The sequence below is a fragment of the Lynx rufus genome, unplaced genomic scaffold (genome assembly GCF_022079265.1).
Source record: "Lynx rufus isolate CCGP_SWC_20201006 ecotype Redwood Valley unplaced genomic scaffold, mLynRuf1.p SCAF_20, whole genome shotgun sequence".
Lineage (NCBI taxonomy): Eukaryota > Metazoa > Chordata > Mammalia > Carnivora > Felidae > Lynx > Lynx rufus.
The window spans coordinates 24323387-24341032 of NW_025814835.1; the positions used below are offsets into that span (position 1 = coordinate 24323387).

The window sequence follows — 17646 nt, forward strand, 5'->3', positions numbered from 1 at the left end:
ACCGTGGACACCCCAAAGTGAACAACACTTATGAATAGTACTACCAATACCCTCTCTGGTTTTGCTACCAGGTAAGTTCAAGTCAGTCAGATCTGTTACCAATTTCAGAAAAAACTTTGGGGTTTCAGAGCTTTTAGGAATCTAGACATCATGGACTAGTTGTACTAACAAGAGTTCTGAAGCAAGAGGAACAGGGAATTCTGGCTCAAGACGGCTGAATTAAGAACATGCTTTCCTCCACGAATCCCAGGCCAAAAACTAGAACAATGAAATCCTTAGTAGTATTACAAGGCCACCAGAGGTACCACTGACAAACCAGAACATTGAAGAATTTCTCAGTATCGAAAGCAGGCAAAAACACATAGAACGCAAAAACCAACCAGGCTGAGAAATCCATACCCTTATTTTGGCAAAAGAGAAGACCCTGCCGCAGAGGTGAAACTTTGCATCAGAATTCCAGAATAGCCCCAGAGAAGAACTAGCAAGGTTTGGGAAAAGCAACACACCGCCATCGGTTGGCTGGGAAGTTAATTAAAGGACTGACATCTAGCCTCAACAGATCCAGGTTTTCAGAACAGTGGCTTCCTGTGCTTGCTCCCCACTATGGGGGTTCAACAGGAAACTCTCAAGGTCTCAATAAGGAGGGCGGTGTTTGGGTCACCAAGAGAGACTGGACACCTATGTGTTTTACACATAGGTCAAACTATCCACACACCCTAAAAGAAAAATAGACTTTGAACTTGTGGATATAGAGGGATTCTCACTGGTGCTAACCAATACCATATTCATTCTTGAGCTGACTTGTTTATTAAAGAGAATCACAAAACATCTGTGAAAACCAACACCACAAAAAGAAGCATCAAACTGGGTACCAGTAAAAATATGTATTCTGCCAACAGCTTTCTAAAGGCACAAGGTTTATAATCCTTGTATTTGATATGTAAGCAAATACGGTGGCTACAGCTCACTTGGGAGGCAGCACAATCCAATGGTTAAGAGCACAGGCCTCACAGGCTGCTCGGATGCGACTCTTACACACAACTTAAATTGATGACCTTGGAAAAGTCACCTGCCCTTTCAAACCGCAGTTTCCTCATCTGTAAAATTTCACAGAATTTTTGAGAAGATTAAATGACATAATACCTGTAGAGTCTTACCCACAACGTCTGCTGCATTTTAAACTACTATTTTAAATTATGTATAATTTAAGCACTCAAAACTTTTCATTCATACACTTCTTCATTTTATTTTTTGTACAAATAGTTGTGAGCACTAATTAAGAAGGCAAGATTTCATACGAATAGTTGTGACCACTAATTAAGAAGGCAAGATTTCAGAACTGAAACAAAGCACACGGAAATAAACTTGCTCCAAAGATATGTATTTCAAGTAACTGAGGTATGTCATTATATATAAGAAAAATACAATAGCATTGTGTACTGGACACAACGTACTGTGTTGTGTACTGGACAGCATTGTGTACTGGACACAAAGGTTCAACTATGAAACAGTTTACCTACATTATAATGTGTTACACAGTATAAGATACAAGGCATTTCTTAAGCTACTAAAAATGGCAATCAATGCTAGGAAGGCAGGCAGGTCCAAAGGATACTAAATTAATCTGGGATAAAAGCTTCTTATTATCCATGAACTGGCTTCAAGAAAACGTCCGTGGACATCTGTTAGACTGCTACAAGGGATTATGATCTCCAAATGGTTAAAGAATTTCTGCTCAAATGTCAGATGTCCTGCTAACAATTTAATTAGAAACTTCTGAGTTCCCATATAAAGCCTAGTTTTAGAAAGGTCAAGTACAATCTTATTTGTATGGCTACTTGCTTTCTTAAGACTCAGAGAACAAAGCAAGAAAGAAAATGTCCGTGCCAACATGGAGATTATGATTTAAATAAAAAGCAAGAGTCTTTATAAAAGACAAAAAGTAGACTAGAGGCACCTGGGTGGCTCAGTCAAACATCCAAATCTTGATTTCAGCTTAGGTCACAATCTCACAGTTCCTGGGATCAAGCCCCACGTTGGGCTCCATGCTGACAGTGTAGAGCCTGCTTGGGATTCTCTCCCTCTCTCTCTCTCTCTCTCTGTACTCCCCCCACTCATGAGCATGCACTCTCTTTCCCTCTCTCAAAATAAATAAACTTAAAAACAAAAAAACATGGGAGGATTTCTGTTGAGAATATACTGGAAGGTCCCCAACTGGTACAATCTGGACAGTTCAGTGCAATACAGTATTTTAAGAATTGGTAATATTTTAAAAATCAAACTAAAAACACTATTGTAACAACATTCTTTTGCTTCTCCAAGATTTAATTACCTTACCTTAAATAATAAACCAAACTTGTCAACCATCCAAATTTTCTTTTGTGCCTCTTCTTCTGAGAGGCCATTTTCTACCATGGCCATAACGATGAGATTTGCAATTCCAAGAGCAGCCTGTGCAACAAAATATAAATTTTAAAATTAAAGATGAGGGTAAGGCACAATGCTTGAGTTACTTTATATATGAGGATTATGTGTTATGAGGAATATTTGGTTTATTCTTCTCTAATAAACCACACAAAAGTTGATTTGCTATAATATTCTCTCTAATCATATTTTAAATGATCTACTTTATAATAGAGATCTTCAATTCACACAAGATCTCAACAAAATGAAAAGTTCATTATGCCTCATTTGCCAATTCTAAAGGACGATGTTGATTTTAAACTCTAAAAGCTTACAAAAACTTACCTCTCCTGCTCCAAGAAATAAGATTTTGTGTTCTGAGAACGACTTCCCAATAACTTTTTGTGCTGCGAGAAGACCTGCTAAAGCTACTGCAGCCGTCCCTGTGCGGAAAAGAAAGATTTCTTAGAATAAAAAAGGGGCATGTTAAAAACCTTTAAAGAAAGTAGGGGGTCAAAAACCTAAGGTTTTCTTTTTTGCTTTACCTTGAATATCATCATTGAAGGTGCAATACTTTTCTCGATATTTTCTCAAGAATCTGAATGCATTATGATTTCCAAAGTCTTCAAACTGAATAAGTGTGTTCTGTCCATATCTAAAAACAGCGAAACCCATAATGGCTGTGTTGAAAATACCACCATTAGATAGCTTTTCTAATATTCTTTATCATCCCATTTAAAAACAATGTATCCCTTAAATGGGCACCTGGCAATTTTCAGAGAGCCTGTGAAAAACTGGAGTCGAAATGTAGAAATCTACTACTCATTCAGAAAAATTTATGAGGTGGACCTATGGGATAGGCACTGGCATAAACTATATCCAAGTGTTACTAAGCACATACAAGCATGAAATAACTTCCAAAAAAGAAAGGGATTTTACCTCTGAGTCTCATAAAGTATCTATTTGACATGTATATTCTCACTGTACTAGCAGTTAAACAGCAACACAGGAGAGTATATTAAGGAAGAGTTTATATTAAATAAGAAATTAAAAAATAATTTCTGTACGAGTTCACTGGCATTCAAAAAAAAAGACATCAATCATCTTGGTGAGGTGGGGTAAGGGAAGGCTTGAAGAGGCGAGGAGACTTCATTTGGGCCCTGAAAGAACAAAAAGTAAAGAAGTAGGAAGAAAAACAAGGTGTGTTTTGGTGAACCTGAATTGTCAACAATCAGGCTATATATTTCAGGGTTTATATGAAAGAATAAGGAGAAGTTGGTTAAGGTAGGCTGGGGCCAGATAAGGGAGAATCCTAAATGCACAATCAGAGAATGGGACTTTGTTGTGGATCCAAGGTAAAATCACGGAAGGCTGCAGGGAAGGGAAGACCCCTGTTAGGAAGGACAGACCTGCCAGTGACGTGTAACACACACTGGTGTGTGGAGACGCAGGAAGCAGCCAGGAGGCTAATATGGTATAAGGACAAGAGAATCTGAAGGAAAAACCACGGGAAGTTAAAGGGACAATTTTAAGACATTAGAATGAGCAAAAAGAACTTGATAAGGGCCACCTGGGAAGTCAGGGAAACGCCATTAAAATGCCAAAGCAATCTGGATGACTATGAAGGTACTATTTATTGTCCAAGGTAGGGAAGTGAGGAGACGGGGAGGAGGTGGCAATTTCCGGGAAGATGAAACGTTTAGTTTTAGATATGTCAACTTTGACTAGGGAAAGGCATTAATTTTTAGTATCTTCTATGTACTAGCAATTTAAAAGGTAGGGCAGGGCTAGTATCATAAAGAGTTTGAACTTTACCCCCAAACAACAGGAAACTACTGAGAGATTTCAAGCAAAAGAATGACATGATGAAGTGCACATTTTTAAAAGATTAGCAGAGGGAGCCTGGGTGGCTCAGTCAGTTAAGCGGCCAACTTCGGCTCAGGTTATGATCTCCAGGCTGGTGGGTTCGAGTCCCACGTTGGGCCCTATGCTGACAGCTCGGAGCCTGGAGCCTGCTTCAGATTCTGTGTCTCCCTCTCTCTCTGCCCCTCCCCTCCTTGTACTCTGTCTTTCTCTCTCTCAAAAATTAAAAAAAAAAAAAATTAAAAAAAATAATAATAAAAGAGTAGCAGAGAGATAAGGTGGAGATGAAATGGAGAGGAGAGAAACTGAAGGAAGGTTTAGAAGCCTCCCGGAGAAAGATGAGGATGTGCAGAAAGGCTGTGGCAATGGAAAAGAGGAGACGTATCTCTGAGGCATTTACGTGGTAGTACCACCTGGGTCTGAGGACTGACAGACACTATAGAGGGCTGATGGAGAAGGAGGGAAGAGTCAAAGATAGGAGCAAAAGCTAAGTTTTGGCCAGAGGGTAAACGTTGCTGCCATTAATAGAAGCTGGCTAAAGAGAAGACAGGCAGCTTGCTAAGGGAAGGAGTGATTTTGGACACAAATATGAAGTAGCAACAAAATGTCTAGATGGGATGTTAGAAATGCAGGCCACGGGGCGCCTGGGTGGCGCAGTCGGTTAAGCGTCCGACTTCAGCCAGGTCACGATCTCGCGGTCTGTGAGTTCGAGCCCCGCGTCAGGCTCTGGGCCGATGGCTCAGAGCCTGGAGCCTGCTTCCGATTCTGTGTCTCCCTCTCTCTCTGCCCCTCCCCCGCTCATGCTCTGTCTCTCTCTGTCTCAAAAATAAATAAACGTAAAAAAAAAAAAATTAAAAAAAAAAAAAAAGAAAAAAAAAAAAAGAAATGCAGGCCTCAGAGAGAGGTGGGACTAGAGGTAAGTTCAGGAGTCACATGCCTGAAGGTCATGGCTTCCATGACTCAAAGAGAAAAGAACTATGAATGTATCCCCACTTAATAGCAGAGAGCAAGAAGAACCAGTACAGATGACAAAAGACAGAAAGAGGTGAGAGAAAGACCAAGTTAGGAAAGCCTTTCAGTAATCGAGAGAAGAGAGAATTTCAAAGATGAAGGAGTAGAAAACCTGGTCAGATGCTGCAGAGGTGGAGAGACAGGAGGAGCAATGGTCAGCAAATTTATTACTCTTTTTTTAATGTTTATTTATTTGAGAGGGAAAGAGAGGGAGAGAGAGCGCGCAAGTAGGGGAGGGGCAGAGAGAGAGGCAGACAGAAGATCTGACAGCAGAGAGCCAGATGCTGGGCCCGAACTCATGAACCATGAGATCATGACTTGAGCTGAAGTCAAGTGCTTAACGGACTGAGCCACCCAGGAGCCCCAATTATCAGCAAATTATTTTTAAAATTTTTTTAACGTTTATTTATTTTTGAGAGAGAGAATGAGCAGGGTTGGGGCAGAGAGAGAGGGAGACACAGAATCCGAAGCAGGCTCCAGGTTCTGAGTTGTCAGCACAGAGCCCGACCCAGGGCTCAAACTCGTCAACCACGAGATCATGTCCTGAGCTGAAGTCTGATGCTCAACTGGCTGAGCCACCCGCACCCCAGATCAGCAAGTTTAAAACACAAAAGCTGCACGAGAGTCCCAGGAATAGTGCAAGTGAGCCCGGAGGCCAAGGGGTGGGAGAACTGGACAGGAGGGTCTGGCAGAAGCAGGGAATACAGACTTCCTACAGCAGGTCCAATAACTCAGGAAAGCAAGGCAGAGTATAAAGGGTGTCACCAGCATCAGAATCTAAGCAGGCAGAACAGAACCCAAATTCTCAAATATTTAATCTCCTTGTACCCATCTTCAAAAGAGATAAAGGAAAAGAAAACTGTGGTTCCTTTCTTTTATTAATTAAAGATTCTTCCATTTACTCAACCTTTTAAAAAATACCTGTCAGTAATGGCTTTCATAAACTCATCAATCAGGTCATCATAGCGCTGTGATCGATCTCTTTTCTGATATAAGCCCATGTAAAACGGATCTTTTAAGAGTGCCTACAAAATAGACCAAATGTAAAAATAAAATCATTTTGTTACATCACCAGTTTAAACATACTCTATAAAGCAAAAATTGCAAAATAAAAAAATTACTATCGTAATTTTTAAAAATTCATTACATTTTCTTCAAGAATCTCTTAATAGGCTTAATTTACTGTTATCTGTATAAATATCAAAAGCACAGTTCAAGACAGACTAGCTTTAATCACAACATTTTCCCATCTTATATTATCTTCAAAAGAAGAATATAATAAAACTTTTGTTTTTTAAATATGAGAGAAAGATCAAAGGGGAAAAATTGTTTTACTCACTGGATTATCAGTTCCTACATCAATACACACAGGCAGGCATCTATCAGGCCGTATTCCAGCACAAGCTGTATACAAACAGAGTTTTCCTACTGGGATCCCCATTCCATACACACCCAGATCTCCAAGACCCAGAATTCTCTCTCCATCAGTCACCACAACGGCCTTAATTACAAAAAATACATATAAATTAAAAGTTGCCAAAAATGGGGTACTAAAGCATTTGAAAAAAAGAGTCTCTTCGTATATTTTCACTCTTTTAAAAACAAAATTGTTTCTTGATTAACTTCCAACATAAACCAACCAAGCATACTTAAAACTGTAGGACTTTAGAATCTAGGTATAAAAATGAGAATGAACTAGGTCTGATTTTCCTCTATCTTTGGTTTAGGAACAGAATGCTTCTGACTGGAGAGTCAACTTATATATCTTCACAAAGACTAAACCAGGGACAGGCAGGCAAACTTCGGACAGAGATTAACCAGAAGAGAAAATCAAGTTTAGAAATGAACAACATGCTACTCCCACATAATAACGTAGGCCAAACAAGAAAAACCTTAGCAACAGTGTGTGGGGGGCTGAGGGGAGATCCAGAATACAAAATATACCTACCAAGTTTTAAGAGGATACTGTAATTATCTGACCAAATTTTTTCTAGATTACTACAACTAATAATTATTCATTAAAGATTATTTTGGTGAGGAAGACATGTTATAAAGGCAAGTAAGGTTACTGCCTATAATAAGCACTAAAGCCTACCAAAAGATCTTAATAAGTCATCAGATTTTGTTTTATGAAAGACAGCCAGACTGATGAAAATTTATATCTATTACAATTGAAACTCAAAGAGTTTTATATTTGCTACGGATCTAAATCTACCTGGGATTTAGAAGAAAACAGGCGTAATAAATCCTCTCACCACCCACCAAAATGAAAGTTTTTTATGGCATTTAATGTATTTTCTCTACCGGCAATAACATTAATTGAAACAGAAAAGGAATAAAAAGAAGGCAAGAAACACCAGTGGTAGTGACAGGTTCACAGTGTGAACTAGTTCCAATTTCTTTCCCAGGGTAAACTCCGTACTGGTCACCCATTTTGTAAGTATTACTATCCTGATCTCCTCAGGGCACTAAATCTGCATGTATGTAAATGCAAAGTAAATCAGAGCAACAATGAAAACTGTTCTTGGAAATTCAGATAACTTACAAAGAAAGAAAATACATTGTGAAGAGGAAGGTTGTGCTATTAGTACCTTAACATGATTTTCTGGCCAGTTATCCACAATTGATCTAACATGACCTCTGTCTGAGATTGAAATAAATAATCCCCTGCAACAGAACAAAAACACCTTTGCATTTCACAACAGTTTTTTGCTTTCTACTAAGTTTTTGTTCATAATTGGAATATTTAGATATTGTAATAAAACATCAAGACACAGTATCATTTCCAAGCAGATTTTGCTAAATCACACTGGATTATTTTCAAACATTTTCAACTATTTCAAACTATAATTGCATTGCTCACACAGTAGCTGCAACAAAGATGATTATTATATGATGTGATGGTGTTACCCAAGAAGGAATGTTTCCACATCTCATATTCAAATAAACTCCAGACACCTCCAGTAAAAGGCAGTACAAAAATAAACCACTAATGCAGGAGAGCATAATAAAGCTACATACACTCTGATTCAAACTCACTAAAACTGAAAATTTCAAATATGAAGCAGCAGGAAGGGAGAGAAGAAAACTACAGTAAATAACTTCACACAAAAGAGGATGTCCTTGAAGCATTAGGAAAAAGTGAAGTTATTTTAAACACACAGTGTATTGTTATCCAATTGAGATAAATAATCCAGATTTTTAAAAAGGAAGAGAGGTAGGGAGAAGGGGATGGGGGAGAAACATAGGTTGTAGAAAATGAGTCTGGCAGATGTGAGGGTCAACAGGTCCCCAGTGCCTTCAAACTGGTTCTTACACTTAACTTTCTCATTGGTACCTATCTCAGCTTTATTATGGCATTATTATCCCATCTCAAATCAGTTTAAACAGTTTCTCAACTACAGCTGCTTAACAGAGTTGTCTGATGAACTTTTTAAAAAAATGCCAGGGGTCCCACCTCCAGAGATCCTGATTTAACTGGCCTGGAGTTTAGGTCAATTAAACAACCAAGATTTACTGATGATCTTCAATGCAAAAACAAAAAACAAAAAAACACCCCTGCAGCACTATACTGCATAATGGACACACAGTACCTGTCCTCACCCAAAAACCATGCTCTTTATGCTTCGAGTCCATTCTGAGTGCGGGGTACACATCAGAACCACAGCAAGAGCTTTTATGAAATACCTACACAGAGGCCCAACTCCAGATTGAATGAATCAGAATCTCTAGGGTGGGGCCTAGGCATCAGTATTTTTTAACTTTATCTTAATCCTTTAATCTGGATTGAGAAACACTATTCTAAATGAAAAAGAAATGTAAAAGAGCTGAACAGCTGGGTTAACATAAGAAATGCTTAAGACTTGGGGCGCCTGGATGGCTCAGTCAGTTAAGCATCTGACTTCAGCTCGGGTCATGATCTCACGGTTTGTGAGTTTGAGCCCCGCGTTGGGCTCTGTGCTGACGGCTCAGAGCCTGGAGCCTGCTTCAGATTCTGTGTCTCCCTCTCTCTCTATCCCTCCCTGACTAGTGCTCTGTCTCTCTCGGTCTCTCAAAAATAATAAATGTAAAAAGAAAAAGAAAAAAAAGAAATGCTTAAGACTCATTAACTGATGGCAGCACATAGGACAGAACAGGACAATGTGTTTGTTCTCCAAGGGTCTTCCAGGGAATACCTGAAGCACCATCGCCAACCACGGTCATTAAAATCCAGACCTCCAGACCTTTCTCTTTGTCAGCAGAATCTTGGGAACGGGAAGGAGAGGAAGGTTGGCATGGATCAACATTTTAAGTCCCACAGGTGTTCTGTATGCACATTAAGGTCTGAACGCCACTAGGCTAGATGAGGGGAGAGTGAAGGTCAATGCTATCCTGCACTGTCTGCATTTGTACATTTGTATCAACGTGTAAGCAGGACATGGGAAAGGTGTGAGGACTGAAGAAAAGGACAGGTTAGAGGAACATGACAAGAAAACACAAATTAATCAAAAATTTGTAAAGAATTGTCCCATGAGTTCCTCATCTGACCTTCTCAGCTGCTCTCTGAGAGGTGCTAGGATCCCTATTTCATATGAAAACAGATTCAGAAGGAGAAAGTGACTTATTGAAAGACTTAAGTAGATGCCCATTCCAGTACTCTTTCTACTTAAAATAGCTGAGGTGCCACAACTATTTGAAATTAAAATTCGTACAAATTCTAAAAGAAAAAACAAACACCACAAATTAAAAAAAAAAAGAGAGAGAGAGAAAGAATCTCTTAATTTGGGCAGATCATCAAAATGATATTCATGATAATTCTGGAGAATCTGCCACGAAAATTAAGATTACATCCCCCTTTTTTTGGTACAGAAATGCACAGTTCTAACAACCAAAATAAGTTACAGAAGGTTAGGAATGAATGTTGCTATTTCTACAAAAACAAAAGATATCAATATGCTGGATTTTTATTAATCCCTTTTTGTCCAAATTAAGCTTTTGTGAGGTGGGAAGGTGGTTGACCTAAGACTGCATATATAAAAGAGAAATGTAAGAGGGGTTAGGGGGTGCAATTTTCCCTATACAATAATCTTTGCAAATATAGTTATAAAAATAAGCCTTACTTAGGTCTTCTAAAGATGTGTCCATATTGGGAGCAGGCAAGACCGACTGTTGGTGTGTATACAATTGGCATCAGACTTTCGATATCATCTTGCAGAATTCTATAAAACAATTTTTCATTTCTTTCCTGTATTCCCATTATGTAGATGTATCTGAAATTAAGCACAGTAAATAATGTCTACATCAGTCAGCATTTATACTTAGAGTTCTGGCCTTTGAAAGTCATATGCAAACATCGAAAACTGAGGACTCCCTTCCCTGCCAGAAAACAAAACCCTGAATTATCACTGTTTAACACCCAGGACAAAGATTAACAAAAGTAAAAATGCACTTAAATTATAGATGCTGATGATGACAAAGGAGAAGAGGAGGAGAACAGCAGAAACAACAGCTAACATTTACTGAACGCTTACTGAGAGTCAGGCTCTATACCAGGAACTAGAAATGCAAAGACTATCCTTATGGAACTAATGTTCAAAGTGACTAACATGTAAATACGGAAGCAAAATAAAGTGGCATTCATTCAAATATTTACTAAATACTATGTGCCAGGAACTATTTTGGACTCCCAGGATGTAAGAAGTGACCTCTGTCCTTGTGGAGTTATAATCCAATAGGCTTAATGGCATTATCAGGTCTATATAAAGCATAGAGGTAGCATAAAGGCAATGGTCAACTCATATACACATATAAACAATGGCTTTTCAAGAATAAAGTTTAGAAAACTGGAAAATGTTGGCCTGAAAAAAAAAAAAAGAAACCAGCAATGGGGCATCTCGCTCAGTCAGAAGAGCATGCAACTCTTGATCTTGGGGTCATGAATTTGAGCCCCATGTTGGGTGTAGAGATTACTATAAAAAATAAACTTAAAAATATTAAGTCATAGATGCTTTTATTATTAAAAAAAAAAAAACAGTGGTCACCCTGAATTAAATATGTGTAAAACAGACGCATTACTTTTTACTCAAACTTGTTCCTCTTCCTGTTATCACCTGACCAAATGGGAATCCAAGATCCCATTCTTGATTTCTCCTTCTCTCACTCTACCTTACCCTAGTCTAATAAAGCAACAGTCCTACAGAGTCCACCTACTAAATAACTTACAAATACATCTATTTCCCCCTCTCCACCCTCACCCCATCCAAGCTAGCATCATTTCTCACCTGGGCTACCTCAAGAACTTTCTTAACTGGTCTGTATACACACGGTTTTGCTCCCCTGCTCCAATCTAGTCTTCTCTTAAAAAAAAATAACTCTTATTATTTCTATTCTCTTTGAATGCTTTCCAAACACCCATTAAATAGGCTAATGCTTCTAAACTAGTTAGCAACACCTGCGCCTACTTTCCAGCCACATGTTCATACTGAACTTACTTCAGTTTCTCAAATACACCCATGTCTTACCTTGGTGTTGCTACATACAATGCAACTTCTGAACACCCCCTATGCATGCATAGTCCCTACTTACTCTCCCCGAATGCAGCTCAGGTGGCACTCTCTCCCTTGGTGCCCGTTCCCCTCCCCCACCACACAGACACAGATTTTCCTCTTTTCAGATCCCTTAATACCCTACTCCCTCCTCTGCAACTCTCACTCTACTTCCTGACTCTGTCTTCCCTCCAGCCTGGATGGTATCATGAGTTAGGGACTATTGCTTTATATACCTCTGTATCTCCAGTAACTAGCAAAGTAAGTGGAATATAACTGGTGTGCAAATATTTGGTGAATAATCAGGGAGAAGTGATTCTATTTAGAAGAGGAATAGTATTTTCTATGCAGCTACCACAGGCAGAAATAATACCCATAGGTAGAAGTTAAAGGGAAGGAGATTGCTCCTCAGTCCAAGGGAGAAAACAGACAAGACTGAGTAGCTCTGTGAAACAGACAGCAGAGACCTATCAGGCACTTGTGATTCACTTTCACCTCCATCTAAGTTTGGTCCCTCCTCTGAGTGCTCCATGCTGGATCTTGTCCTCACCTAGGACTACTACAGCTCAGAAATTCTGATTACCACTAAGGCAACCCTCTCCCCTGTGGCTAGCTATCTATTGCCCCCACTTTCCAGTTCTTTGAGAGATCTCTGGCTCCTGGATCCCTCTGTTTTCTCCCGCTCTATTAGCTCCTCCCTGGCTCCTCTTCTTTCCCCACTCTGGATCCCATGATCAAGCCTCTCACTCTGAACAAATCTTCACCATTTTGGAACACCCCTGTACCTTTATCACTGCACTCCCCTTCCACAGTGTCTGTCTTTTCCAGCCATGGACTCCCTGAAGGAAAGGGTGGAATTTCTCATTCCTGTAGTTCTAGAGCTTAAAACAATGCCTGACACATAACAGCCCTGAATGAATACTAGCTGAATAAATTAATGTAGCATCTTTGCCAGCCCAGCAAACCCCAAACCTGAATTAAGTTACATTTCACCTTTTCCATGTAAAAATAACATTGCTGGGCAGAATGACATCAATACAAACAAGATTAAGCCACTAAGTCTTCAGGGCTTTCCCATCCCTTTAATCTGTCCTTGTTCAGCTACACTCTTTGGCTAAATGGCTATTCTAAACATTTATCACTTTCCTCACCAATTCTATTCAACCTTGGCCCTTTTAAATCTTAGCCACAACCTCCATATTTGACATCATAGAGAAAATCAAGGTCAACAAGGCAGGATGAGATCTCACAACCTCTGTCCTACCACCTGCATAGCTTATCCGTATTGTACCTGTATTTATCTTTGCTCTTGCCCCAGAAAATGACCTGTTCTTTTTTCTTGTCCAAGGCCAGCCTCTACCTCTGCCCTTGACCCTACACCCTCTACCTCTGCACTCAACCCACTGTTCTCTTTGTACTTGACCCTATTCCCTCTACCTCTGTACTTTTCTTGTGCAAGGTCAGCCTCCACCTCTGTCCTCGACCTTATGCCTTCTACCTCTGCACTCAGTCCCATGCTCTCCATCTTTGCACTTGACTCTATGCCCCTTTCAGTTCTCTGGGATCTTGTTCTATCAATTACCCTTTCTTCTGGGCTCATTCCTCACAGCGTGAGCACCTTCAACTTCCTTCTAGCTTGAAATATACCTGCTTAACCCCAAGTCCTGCTTTACTTACTGGTGAGAAACCACTCTCACCAGTCATCAAACAATAATCTCCTGTACTTAACAAACCCAGAAGATATTTTTAATTCAGCATTCAGACTGATCCCTCTACCCATAATATTTTGCCCTTCTTTCTCATTTTGCCTGCCACGTGTAATATACTGTTTAAAACACAGCTCAGGAATCACTTCCTCCAGAAAACTTTAATGGATTCCCCAAATCCAGCTAGGAGTCCCTATTTTGTGCTTTCAGAATGTTCTCTGCATGTACCTTTTTCTCACTGTCCTGCACACAGTAGTATAGAGTACAATGACCGTCACAGTATAATATCTATTGATGAGCTCCTAGAAGGCAGGGCTGTGTATTACTGGAGTGACAATACATTCTAGTTTTCCTGGGACAGTTTCAGTTACTCCTCTGGACTGGATGATATATTATATGGTCACCTACCTTTTACCTACTTTACACTCTCAGTGGCCAGTACAGTGGCAAACACAAAGTAGATGATTAATAAAAGTTGTTGAATAGAAAGGATACAAGTCAGATAATAGCTTTTGTTTCTAACATTCCATTCAAGTCTGAAATGCTCTGTGATTTTAAGCTTAAAAATAGATTTCTGCTAAATTTTACACTAGCAAACACAAACATTCAGTGAAATAAAGGAAACATAATCATTATAAAAATAATAGTTAACTGACTAAAATGCAAACTTCATCTTGAGACTACATATATTCCATATGCAATAATAACCATAATGCTCCCAATTTTTCTGATCAGGACATCAATAAAAAAGCCAAACATCTGAGGCACCTGGGTGGCTCAGTCAGTTAAGCATCCGACTTTGGCTCAGGTCATGATCTCACAGTTCGTGGGTTTGAGCCCCGCATCAGGCTCAGCACTGATGGTGTGGAACCTGCTTGGGATTCTCGCTCTCTCCTGGCTTTCTGCCCCTCCCCCGCTTGTGCTTTCTCTCATAATAAAATAAACTTAAAACAATTATCTCCTTTAAAAAAAAAATGAAACATCTAATCAACTCTTACTTTTCCAAAGGACTATTCAATTTTTTCACGTTTTTATGAAATCGTAAAGCTTGAATATCTTGTGTCTCTATTTTGGGAGGTAGAAGTCCTTGGAGACCAAGCATTTGTCGTTCTTGTAATGTAAACGCCATTCCCTACAAAGGAGAAAAGGATTAAAAATTATTGCTTACTGAGGTTGCAATGGTGCTATCTATCCAACAAAATGTAATTTCAATGTAAATTTTTAAAAAATAAGTAAGATACCATTTTGCCCAGACTGTCATTAAGTATTTAAGATTGATCATCTCTAGTATCAGTGAGGGTGTGGTAAGAGTTATTCTCACATACCATTGCTAGAAATGTAAACAGGTTTAAGCTTTTTAGAAGACAACTTAAAAACATTCTTAAGGGGCGCCTGGGTGGCGCAGTCGGTTAAGCGTCTGACTTTAGCCAGGTCACAATCTCGTGGTCTGTGAGTTCGAGCCCCGCGTCAGGCTCTGGGCTGATGGCTCAGAGCCTGGAGGCTGTTTCCGATTCTGTGTCTCCCTCTCTCTCTGCCCCTCCCCCATTCATGCTCTGTCTCTCTCTGTCCCAAAAATAAATAAACGTTGAAAAAAAAATTTTTTTAAAAAAAAACATTCTTAAATTTTAATGCACATACTCTACAAGAGAGCAATTCTACTTCTAGACAGCCATCGTAGAGAAATAGTCATACATAAAGAGACATATAAAAAAGATTAGTTATAGTACTGTTTCTAGTTCTCTTGACTATTACAAACTAACTAAAAGCCCATGAATTATGGAACGGTTAAGGAACTTATGGTATTTCCTGGTGTGGAAAACACAGATCTCCAATTATGTAGTACAAGTATCTCCCAGACCCATAGTTAAGAAAAAAAAAAGCAAGTTTCAAATCAAACACATTTACTGTTAACTGTTATATTCAGAAACCCCCCATAAAATAAATCATATACACAGATCCATACATACATTAGAAATGAAATTAACAGAATACAGCTTAAAAGAACACAAACCAAACTGATAACAGAAACTCCTTCCACTAGAAAGCAGTGAGGCTGAGTTGACAAAGAGCAAGCAGGGAATGATACTTAGGAAAAAATTAACCTATGTCATATGAAAATCTTTTTCAATTTCTGATATTCAGCTGTGTGTTAACTTCTTTTTATCAAAGTGATGTCTATAAAAACGCCAGAGTAAGGACTTCCAAAAATCTTTTCCTCCATAAAAGCAACAAGAATACTGGCCAAATGACCAGAATAAACTTTTTCAGAATTCTGGAAACTAATCAAAGGCCTCAGCAATCAGGGAACATTTTATTCAAGAGAAGCAGCTGAATTTTCATAAGAAAAGCAGGATTCATGACATTTTTATTTGCCTTATTCCTATGTTTCCCTCCCCAGCTCCACAGAAGCCTAGAAAACAGCAATCACTATGAAATAATCGCTTTGAAAAATAGAGTCTAGCGGTTGGAGATTTTTCTACAGCCCCATCCCCAGGAAAGCTGCCATTATTTCAGTGGAAGACCCCACTTGCAAATCTGTCTTTATTTAACCTTATATGGAGCTCACCCAGTGTGAACAGCTTTTTCTCCAGAAGAGTGTCCTGAAAACAATCTGAGGCAATTATTTAACATGGCGGCTGCCTAAGGCAGTAGATAACAGCTGAGGAAACAACAGGCTAACCAAAAAACTGAAAAGGAGAAGCTGAAGAACAAAATGTCCATGGGGTGGGAGTGGGGGCAGTGGTTGAAAAGCTTGACATATTCCTAAGAATCTAGAAGGTCATCATGCACAAACTGTAGGCAAGTCCAGGAAGGATCTGAGAAGGCCCTTAGCTCCCATCTCTGGCTAACCTGGAGGCTCCATGTAAGCAGGAAATAAAGGCTAATGTGTAGTTGTAACCTGCCTGAACAGTAAAGACACACTCCAACATGTACACTGAGCCCTTAGGTATTTAAGTCTCTGTCTAATCATGAGCTGACTACTTAGCTAATGATGCAGACTTTAGTGGGCCTAACAAACAAGAATAAGGACTTTAAAGAAGTAGTTCAATTATATTTCACACGCAGAAAAAAAATTAGTTCAGAAATGTCACTAAATAGACAACAGCAACATAACAAGCCCTGGGAGGAATATCTGGTTTCCAGAGCAGCCACATTCTTTAATATGTCCAGTTTTCAACAAAAATTATAAGGCATACACAAAGACAAAGTCTGGCTCATACACAGGAAAAAGGGTACCTAATAGAAACTGTCCCTGAGGAAGCTCAAACATTGTACTAATTAAAAAAGACTCTAGTTATTTTGAATATATTCAAAGAACTAAAGGACACCACATCTAAAGAAGTAAAGGGAAGTAAGAGAATGATACCTCACTAACTACAGAATATCACTGAAAAAATAGAAACTATAAAAAAGAACCAAACATAGAAGTTCTGGAATTGGAAGTACAATAACTAAAATAAAGTTTAGAGGGGTTAAGCAGCAGATTTGAGCAGGTGGAAGAAAGAATCAGTCAACTTAAAGATAAGTCAATTGAGATTCTCCAGTTGAGAAACAAAGAAAAATCAATGAGTAAATATGAACAGAGCTTCAGAGACTGGTGGGACACTATTAAGTGTGCCAACATATGCATAACAGGAGTCCCAGAAGGCAAGGAAAGAAAAGGACAAAAGGATATTTGAAGAAATAATGGCCAAAAGCTTCTCAAATTTGATGAGAAACACGAACCCTAGAAGAAACACATATCCTAGAAACTCAACAGCTCCAATCAGAAAAAACTCAAAGAGATCTATACCTAGCCACACATATTCAAACTGTTGAAAGACAAGGACAAAAGAAGAAACTTGAAAGCACAGAGAAGTGACTCATCATGTACAGGGGATCCTTAAAAAGAGGAACAGCTAATTTCTTATCAGAATCCACAGAGGCCATAAGGCAGTAGGATGACATATTCAAAGTGCTGAAAGAAAAAATACAAAACAAAAACGTGTCAACCAAGAATTTCTAAGTCTTTACAAAATTATCCAAAACTGAAGGAAAAATTAAGATATTTTCAAATAAAAATAGAGAACTCATTGCTAGCAGGCCTGTCTCACAAGAAATACCAAAGACAGTCCTTTAAGCTAAAATGAAGACACTAG

The 17646-nt window shown here is 39.0% G+C and overlaps 1 protein-coding gene across 3 annotated transcripts in view; it reads right to left on the reverse strand.

Moving 5' to 3' along the window:
- Positions 1 to 17646, reverse strand: part of ME2 (malic enzyme 2) — a 52917-nt gene that overhangs the window by 21009 nt on the left and 14262 nt on the right. For all 3 annotated transcript variants that reach the window (XM_047086188.1, XM_047086189.1, XM_047086190.1), the window contains 8 exons: positions 14506 to 14639; positions 10377 to 10526; positions 7869 to 7944; positions 6617 to 6778; positions 6199 to 6302; positions 2949 to 3058; positions 2749 to 2846; positions 2338 to 2451 (listed from right to left, as the gene is read on the reverse strand). In XM_047086188.1, coding sequence (XP_046942144.1) covers positions 2338 to 2451; positions 2749 to 2846; positions 2949 to 3058; positions 6199 to 6302; positions 6617 to 6778; positions 7869 to 7944; positions 10377 to 10526; positions 14506 to 14639 — 948 coding nt within the window. The remainder of the gene's footprint in view (positions 1 to 2337; positions 2452 to 2748; positions 2847 to 2948; positions 3059 to 6198; positions 6303 to 6616; positions 6779 to 7868; positions 7945 to 10376; positions 10527 to 14505; positions 14640 to 17646) is intronic.